Source organism: Portunus trituberculatus, chromosome 19 (assembly GCF_017591435.1).
Source record: "Portunus trituberculatus isolate SZX2019 chromosome 19, ASM1759143v1, whole genome shotgun sequence".
In the NCBI taxonomy this organism is placed as follows: domain Eukaryota; kingdom Metazoa; phylum Arthropoda; class Malacostraca; order Decapoda; family Portunidae; genus Portunus; species Portunus trituberculatus.
In genome coordinates this window covers 18,185,302-18,194,850 of record NC_059273.1, presented here as the reverse complement: position 1 = coordinate 18,194,850, position 9,549 = coordinate 18,185,302, and the positions used below count along the sequence as shown (strand labels likewise).

General features: G+C 47.3%; 1 protein-coding gene across 1 annotated transcript; it reads right to left on the bottom strand.

Annotated features, from left to right (window-relative positions):
* Positions 1–5,630: 5,630 nt before the first annotated feature.
* LOC123506024 (forkhead box protein D1-like) lies at positions 5,631–8,746 on the bottom strand. Its single transcript, XM_045257848.1, is given in 2 exon segments — positions 5,631–6,746; positions 6,749–8,746. Coding segments are annotated over 2 exon segments (1,854 nt in total). The 5' UTR covers positions 8,402–8,746; the 3' UTR covers positions 5,631–6,545.
* Positions 8,747–9,549: the final 803 nt, after the last annotated feature.

Sequence of the window (9,549 nt, the reverse complement as noted above, 5' to 3'; positions counted from 1 at the left end):
ATGATTATATACAGCTTCACAAACTTATGTGGGGGATTAAAATAGTGAAGACTGTGACTATTAATCTTCTGACCTCCATAGACCCTTCCTAATGTTAATAAAATGGTCTAATTGTACACAAATCTCATGGTAGAAATGTGTCCTAGTATTTAAGGGGATAAACGGATCTGTCTGTCTGTATGTATGTATGTATGTATGTGATGTAGTTGTCCTTCCTCGTCTGGGTGATAAGAGTTTTTCGTAAGGCACTGGGGAAAATATGTTCTCTCTCTCTCTCTCTCTCTCTCTCTCTCTCTCTCTCTCTCTCTCTCTCTCTCTGATGTGTTTTAAGCCTAAGCTATTAACCGATTTATGTTTTGCCTCGTATTCGTGGTGGTGGTGGTGATGGTTGTGGTGGTGGTGGTGGTGGTGGTGGTGATGGTGGTGGTGGTGGTGTTGAAGTTTATGCTGGTCCAGTTTATCATGTTTATTCTAGTATTGGGGAAGCGAGGTCATGGTAGTGGTGGCGTGGACGAAAGTAGAGGGGAGAGTGGTGGTGGTGGTGGTGGTGGTGGTGGTCACATGAATTACCTCACGTTCGTATAAATGAGAGAGAGAGACGAGAGAGAGAGAGAGAGAGAGAGAGAGAGAGAGAGAGAGAGAGAGAGAGAGAGAGAGAGAGAGAGAGAGAGAGAGAGAGAGAGAGAGAGAGAGAGAGAGAGAGAGAGAGAGAGATTCAATAGATTGGCTCATTAACTTACGATTACCATCAACGTAAATAAAGAAGACGTAAATGGAAACGTAAAAAAAAAAAGAAAAAAAAAGGAAAAAACTATTGTGTATCTAAAAATGTTACAAAAAATACGATAAAAAAAATAATAGATCGGTAACTAAAGATAAAAGATTAAAAAAAAAAAAAAAAGAAATGAATGAGTAAAGAAAGATAGGAAGGAAAAAAGAAAAAAAAAAGGAAAATAAAAATACTGCTTAAAAAATACGTGAAAAAGCATAAATCAATAAATCATGAACTAAAAAACAATACGTAGAGAAATAAATAAATAACAGGATAGAAAAAAAAATAAAATAAAAATTGCTTAACTCTTGAGCACCATGACGCGTTTCCATATTCATTCTGCTTACTATTTGGTGATCTTATTCAGCTTCAGAAACTTATGTGGGGGTTTAAATAGTGAAGACTGTAGCCATTAATCTCCTCACCTCAATACACTCTTCCTAATGTCAGTAAAATGGTCTCGTAGTACAAAAATCTCAAAGTAAAAATGTGTCTCAGTACTGAAGGGGTTAAAAATTTACATGAAACACACACACACACACACACACACACACACACAAAAAATACAAATAAAAACATATATCTACATGAAGCACACACACACAAAAAAAAAAACACACACAAATCTAAACAAATCTTCACGAAAAAACACAAGAAAAAACACACAAAAAAAACACACGATAAAACACTTACAAAAAACATAGAAGAAAAAAAAACTCAAGATAAAATACACACACAAAACACACACACACACACACACACACACACACACACACACACACACACACACACACACACACACACATAGACACACACACGCATGAATAAGTAAATAACGTGAACCAGTTAATACACCACCAACAAATAATAAGCAAACACAACTAAAACAAGACAACACAGGCAAGGAGAAGAACAACGATCACCCGTCACGCCAACTAGTACACTGCTTTAAGTCCATTTTCTGAAACACCTCCGCGCCTCACAGCACCTTCACTATTTTCAAAGGGCCCTAGTTCAAGTGACACGGATTTTTAAGGCTGTATGTACCACTCATGTCATCAAGTACACTTCCTCAGCCCATATTCTGAATCACTTCTGCGCCTCACAACACCTTCACTATTTTCAAAGGGCTCTAGTTGAAGTGATACGGGTTTTTAAGAGTGTTTCTGTGCAACTAGTGACACGTTAACAAGTTTTCTGCATTATCAACAGGACAAATGCTCTTTAGAACTCGGCTAATCGTCTCTGTATAGGCTTTGAAAATGGTCGCAGTGAGAGAGGAAAGCGATTCTGAATACAGCGCTTTATTAGGATGGAAGACCGGAGTGGAGGCAGTGGACGCGAAAGTACATGACACTGCTAAAGCTTTGTGGAAGATACATGAGATAAGGAAAGGATAGAAACACAGATAGCAGAAGGTTTGTGGGAGAATAATAAAGTTTCTATGTATTCTATGTACAGTGTCACCATCCCACTGAGAACGTGAAGTGTTTGTGTTGCAGAAATAACAAGTTCTCCCCTGTGTCATTATCTCTTGCACGCAAAGCAACAGGTAAGGTAAGATGTGTCACTTTCACTGCAACACCTCACCTCTGACTGGTAGTGCCATTGTTGCTAGTCAAAACCAGCAAGAATAGTACGAAATTACTGAATCACACACACACACACACACACACACACACACACATATATTTCTCTCTCTCTCTCTCTCTCTCTCTCTCTCTCTCTCTCTCTCTTCCGTATATCCACTGCCATGATTGCTACTAAAAAGAGAATATAAACAAATAAATAAATATATAAATAAATAATAATATAGTGCCTAAACATAACTCTAATTTCCTTTCCCTTTTCTTTCATGTAAAATATCGTTATCGAGAGAGAGAGAGAGAGAGAGAGAGAGAGAGAGAGAGAGAGAGAGAGAGAGAGAGAGAGAGAGAGAGAGAGAGAGAGAGAGATTGCTACTAAAACTCCCTCCAATATACGATGTCACAATTCCTTTCATGTACCTATAGTGTTTTTATCCCTCTTACCTACTCTTCCCACTCACACCACCATGCACACTCTTAGCACCATCCAAACTGGAGAACATTGCCACGCTCAAGACACCAAGCGCCGAGCAGCAACACCACCATATTTTCAAAGGCAGAACTACAACATTCCAACTTACGAAGCCATACACAACACTGGAATAAACCCTAACATACCAAAACCTATCCATCCGTGGCACCACTTCACAACACACACACGAACACACACGCCACGTACTGTAGTAGCACGCTCGGTTCAAAATTAAGGGTCTGAGTCCTGTCCGAGGCGAGGCAAATGGACGAGCCTCTTAACTTCCCTCCCTGATACTGAGACGCATTTTTACCATGATTTTTTGGGTATGTTTAGACGAATTTATTTGCGTTACGAAGGGTCTATGGAGGTCAAAAGATTAATGGCCAGAGTCTTTACCATTTTAATCCCCCCATAAGTTTCTGAAGCTGTATGAAATCACCATATGCTAATCAGAATGAAAATGAAAGCGCCTCCTGGTACTGAAGGGGTTAATGTGTAGCCCTTGTTCACCCAGTAGCAAGTATGAGATGTAACCTGAGGGAGTGTGGCCTCGCTGCTCCAGTATGTGGTGTGTGAGTGGTCTCAGCGCTACCCAAAGATCGGTCACTATGAGGTCTGAGTTCTTTCCGTCGGGTAACGCTTGGCCGGGTGACTAACAGACGACCGTAGGTGAACGACACACACACACACACACACACACACACACACACACACACACACACACACACACACACACACACACACACTTAAATTTCATAATAATCTAATATTTCTTAATTAATTGAAAGGAAGTAGTAGTAGTAGTAGTAGTAGTAGTAGTAGTAGTAGTAGTAGTAGTAGTAGTAGTAGTAGTAGTAGTAGTAGTAGTAGTAGTAGTAGTAGTAGTAGTACCATGTCAGCGAACAATGCCTCACCCTGTTGACAGAAATACTTACATTCGGAATCAACATATGATTTATAACGCCAAGTAATGATTTCTAATATAAGGTGAAAAAAAAAAAACACGACTTCTAAGTGACCGCCATAACTACCCTGGGGCTGTGTGAAGGCATCTTGAACCCCTTCACTGCTGGTTACCTCATCTTTCCTGTCATAAACACGTTGAGACACTTTTTCTTGTTCTATGGCCACTTCAAAACATTATACGTACGGCAAAGCATATTCTTTCTATCCTCTGCATGTAAAGACTTCATACATTGCTTTTGGTGCGGCGAATTGTTGCTTATCGTAGTGAAAGGATTAATTTTCGCAAGGAAATTAATTAATCTATACAAGAATCTCAAGCACCAAGCCAGCAAGTTAAGAGAATATATTTTTTTTTTCATAAATTTTATTTCCCCCATCTCTAAATACAGCAATTTTCTTTCCTTTCAGTCGTCTATGAATTGAAAAAAAAGCAAATTAATAAATCAAGAAAATGAGTAGATAAAATAACACTTTTCAGGTTACACGTCTTGTATTTCAACATTTCTATTAGCATCTCGTGAGTGAAGAATGTCCTGCACACATCATGATTATAGTTTCAGGTCAGACTTTTCTTACTGTCTGCTGTGGAAGTCTACTGAATACTTTTCTTCTGCGATCTACAGTTGACTAAATACCTCACTCGGAGCAACGGTTTCCTAGCGGGTGGGCTTTAAGATAGGAGGTATCCAAAAAAAGTATCTCCTTTAGCCCATAAATTCCCGTGAAAAGCCCACATGATATAAAAAAAAATATATATGCATAACTTTAACACCACCACCTTGTCTTCCAGGCTCCGAATTCATATATAGACTTATAACACGTTCCTCTTGTAGATTTTTGTGTACTCTACATGATGGAAGAAAAATACTACCACAATAATCTTCACACTTAACAAATCACTACTACAATTTTCCCCCATAGGACAAAATAGCTCAAACAGAGAAAAAAATAATCAGTTAATCCAAGTATTGAGTAAAACATTCTGCATTTGAAACTCTATGTTAAGTTCACCGTTTTCTTTGCCTTACCTGAGCACTGTCACCCTTTTCTTTCTTTAATTAATAGATGCGTGACGTGACGTGAGGAAAAGTCACGTAAGCGGTGCCTTGCGTGGGAGGTGTGTGAGAGGGACTGGCGTAACATCACTCAGCTGTCCACGCACTTCACCCACACCGGAAAAAAAGAAACACGTGGAGTTAATTCACCTTTATTGACAAGAAGGGGAAGAACAAAACAAGGAGACTCTTTGGCATTGAACATCGGAGGCTTCGGAGGAGGAGGAGGAGGAGGAAGAGGAGGGAGGAGGAGGAGGAGGAGGAGGAGGAGGAGGAGGAGGAGGAGGAGGAGGAGGATAGGAAGAGGAGGAAGAGGAGGAGGTTCATATTCACTCACTCACTCACTCACTCACTCACTCACTCACTCACTCACACACACACACACACACACACACACACACACACACACACACACACATGAATAAAAAAATTACATACAAAACAAGCAGCAAGAATTTAACTGAATGCACTCAAGAACCAAATGTACTTCAGGGTTTGCGATTGTTTTAAGGCTGTGTGTGTGTGTGTGTGTGTGTGTGTGTGTGTGTGTGTGTGTGTGTGTGTGTGTGGTTCAGGGTGTTTAGCGATGAAAGTTTTCCTGCGGTGTTTGCAGCGCAGGTTTGTTGTGCCTGCTGTGTCTGTTGCTGTTACTGATGTTGTTCTTTTTTATTAATGTTGCTGCCGTTGTTGCGTTACTACCAACATCATCATCATCATCATCATCATCAACATTATGGTTAAAAATAAATACAATAGAAATGTCATATTCATGTGTGTGTGTGTGTGTGTGTGTGTGTGTGTGTGTGTGTGTGTGTGTGTGTGTGTGTGTGTGTGTGTGTGTGTGTGTGTGCGTGTTTGCGTGTAGAGGCGGGCGCAGCCGCTGTCGGGTCCTCCCCCTCCCCAGAGCTCCGTGGAATGTACATCCGCTCATTCCATCCTCAGTACAGAAGTAAATCTTTGTAATGCGGCGCGAGTTTTCCGTCACACTGCATGGTAAGGGAAACACATACATGTGCACGTCAGTCTGTACAGTGCGTGACAGCACGGTCATTTGTGCAGAGGAGTTCAGAATCCGTGCATGGTGCCGCGGCTCCTCGCCTGGCGAAAAAATACACTGACACACAAAACAAACACATATTTACACTCCACACTTCCTAGGAGCTCCCGAGGTACCATGCCCTTAACTTCTATAAATAAATAATATCAATAATATTAATTACACTCTACATTTATCAAAGTGGTCCGGAGGCCCTCAGCTATATGAAACCTGTTTTGTACAAAATAAACATAAATTTCAGAGAAGCCAACCAACTGTGTCGGCGGCTGAATGTTTGTAGTACTTTGGTTGCCACAGTGCGAGGGTCGGGATTCAGGGACCATGGGGGCGCGGCGGGGCGCGGAGCTAGGTGCGGCGCACCCACCCAGCGCTGCCTAATGCATGTTATTCTGAGCGACTTAATTGTTGTAGTGTTGAAGATTTAGTAGCGAGACAGCGAGAAGAATGAAGGATGGGTCAGGGCGGAGCAGGGCAGGGCGGGGCAGTACTAGACTGGGCGGGACCGGGCAGAGGGCGCGAGAACTGGTGCTGGTTCTCACGTGTTATCCCCGCCAGTCAGGAGGTGATGGTGCGATGCTGGGCGTGGAGGACTGGCAAGTGTTTCGGCGATGTGCGGCAGAGGGTCCATGGCGCCTCACTGCGCCATGGAGTGAAGGAGGGCGGTGTGCAGGAAGGTCCGGTGCTCCGGTTCCATGCCGGAGAGGGTCCCCGCTGACGATGCCGAACTGACGGAAGACTGGAGGGAGACAGGAACTCGACTCAGGGTGTGGAAGGGCGACGAGGGAAGGGTGGGGAGTCCCTGCGGTGAGGAGAGGGGTGGACTGAGGGAGCGTGGGAGTCACTGCCCCCATCCCCGACCCCAATCTTGCCATCATCACGGCCGATGAGCGAGTCGATGGTGAAGGGCTTGTGTGTCCGCGGCGCGAGGGGCTGAGTGTGGCCCGATGGGGAGGGTGGTGAAGACGGAGGTTGCAGCTGCGCGCCGCAGGGAGACTTGATGGGACCCTGTAAGCCTGGGTGGGCGAGGCTCGCTGGCACCGCTAGGGGCTTGACGGGCGTGGGGTGAAGAAGGGGCGTGTTACCTCCTTGTAAAGGTAACATCGGGCGTACCTGGCGGGCCAGTTCCAGGTGAGGGAGGCCCAAGGGAATGCCACCTAGGTGGGGTATGTAGGGGGGCGGCGGCAGCAGTGTGTGAGGAATCGGCGGCCGCTGCAGGAAGGGGTGATGGCTGCCTAGAAGTGCTGCCGCCTGCTGTAGTTGCTGCTGCTGGAAAGGGTCCAGCATGCCGGAAGTAAAAAGCGAAAACATGTGTGGATCATTCAGATAATCTGGTGCAGGTTGTCGCTTGTACCGCTTGCGGCGGCGGAGGAAGGATCCGTTGTCGAACATGTCGATGGCCCCGGGGTCCAGGGTCCAGTAGTTGCCCTTGCCGGGGTTGCCGGGCTCGCGCGGCACCTTCACGAAGCAGTCGTTGAGCGACAGGTTGTGACGGATGGAGTTTTGCCAGGCGGGGAACTTTGCCTTGTAGTAAGGGAACCTGTTGATGATGAACTCACAGATCTCGCTCAGCGTGACGCGCTTCTTGGGCGCCTGCAGGATGGACATCGTGATGAGCGCGATGTACGAGTACGGAGGCTTCACCAGCCCGCCCTGTTTGTCACCATCTTTATCTTCCTCTCCTCCCTTTTCGCTCTTATCGCGGCCCTCCCCCACTAATGACGGTGGAGGAGAGCTATCTGCCTCTCTGGTGAGGGTGGATTCTTCAGGGGGTCCTAACGACACTTCTCTTTCTTCTAAAGGCGGAGTCTCTTCCCCTCCTTGCTCGCTGCCCCCTGCTCCCTCGCACGGCATGTCTCCTGCATCGGTATCCTGATGGTGTTGCGGCCCTGTAGCGTCGTCCACCATCATACCGTGGTCAGAAGAGTCGTCAGAAGGTCCACTAAGGCGCACTTCTTCTCGGCAGTGGTCCAGCGGCAGCGGGGGCGGTGACGGCGTCTGGTGGTCTGTTAAGATAGACAATTGTGCCTGCTGTTGTTGCACCTGACGGTCAAACAATGCCCGCGCTGCCTGTGCCCGCTCCTGTACCTGTCTTTCCAGTGCTGACCTCTCCAGCAGGGAACGCTCCAGCACCGAGCGGTCCAACGTGCCACCCTCCCGCATGTCCTGCGGAAGTGTCCTATCCGGCGGCTCCTGCCGGTCTAGCCCCAGTCGCTCCAGAAAAGATCGGTCCAGGTAGTGACGGTCCGAGTACGGGCGGTCCGTCAGGTAACGCTCAGCGACGGGGCGCTCCATGCAGCGCTCCATCATGGGCTTGTCGAACAGTCGGTCCGTCAGGAACTTCGTGGCGTCCGTCTGGCTGAGGTGAGGCCGCAGGTCGTACAGACGGTGGGGATCGTACACGACACGAGGGTATAATGTCGGGGGACCCAGAGAGCCTTCGGCGGCACTGCCCCCCAGCGGCCCCCCGCCGAGGTCAGAGTCACTGGCCATAGTTATGGTGGTCACGACACTCAAGCTCCACGAGGCATAGATAGGGCTTCACTCACCCCGCCGCCACCGCCGCCACTGCCAACACAATTTCCGTCTAATGTCCGTCAGTGCCCAGGCAGCAGCGGCACTCACTGGCCTCGGCAGCCACGAACTGAAGGAGTGCAGGACGGCAGCAGCAGGCGGCCGGGGTCCGTCCCATGCGGGGGCCAGGAGCTCACTGCCCGCCTGCCTATTATCTTAATGGTTTTATCGCACTTTGTCTACCAACTGGCGCCGGTGCCCGGTACACACACATTTTCATTCTTGTCGCCAAAGTTTGAGTTCAGCGCCACGTTAGATGTACAATCTGCGCTACACATGCCTTCACTATCATAACTATCCAATCAATACGTCCGCCCGCTGCTCCCGAGCGCTCATTGGGAGGAGTCTCGCTCCCTCAGCCAATGGCAGGCGTGCAGAGAGCAAGACTGCCTTTGGATGGGCGGGGCCTCTGGGGATGGGCGGGAACAAATTCCTATGCAGTGACCATAAACTTCCGGCAGTGTCAGCTGCTCATTATCTTCACGATTCTTAGGACGAGAGATTGTCCTTCCAAGCAATACCTCCCCTGTCTGGCAAGGCAGATACCTGACAGGGTGCGCCGCGCCCCTTCATTCTCCCTCGGAGGATGGAGGACGGTGGGAAAATTAGGTGTGATAATAGCGCGAGGGTAACCGTCGCTTGTGGCACCGAGAGGCAGGGGGTGGCAGCACCTGCCGCCCAGACTCGCCACGACTGCGGGCCCCAAGTTCGCTAAGCATGTACCGTCGCCGCCGCCGCCGCCTCCGCCGTCACCACCACTGCTATCATCACCACACACCAATCAAGAACACAAGCAGTTGCCTCTGGTGATCACCATCACCACTATCATCACTCCCAGCATCCTCCACCTTCCTTAACCACACCACACCACAACACAATACAACACTTCGCATTGCATCACATCACAAAACACACTGTACCACACCACACCACACACGCCTCAAAACATCACCGCGCAACACTACACAACGCATCGCACCGCGCACAATATGTATGTGTACACCATGCACTAAATCACACCGCATTGCACAACACACCTCCAAACACTTCACACACACACACACACA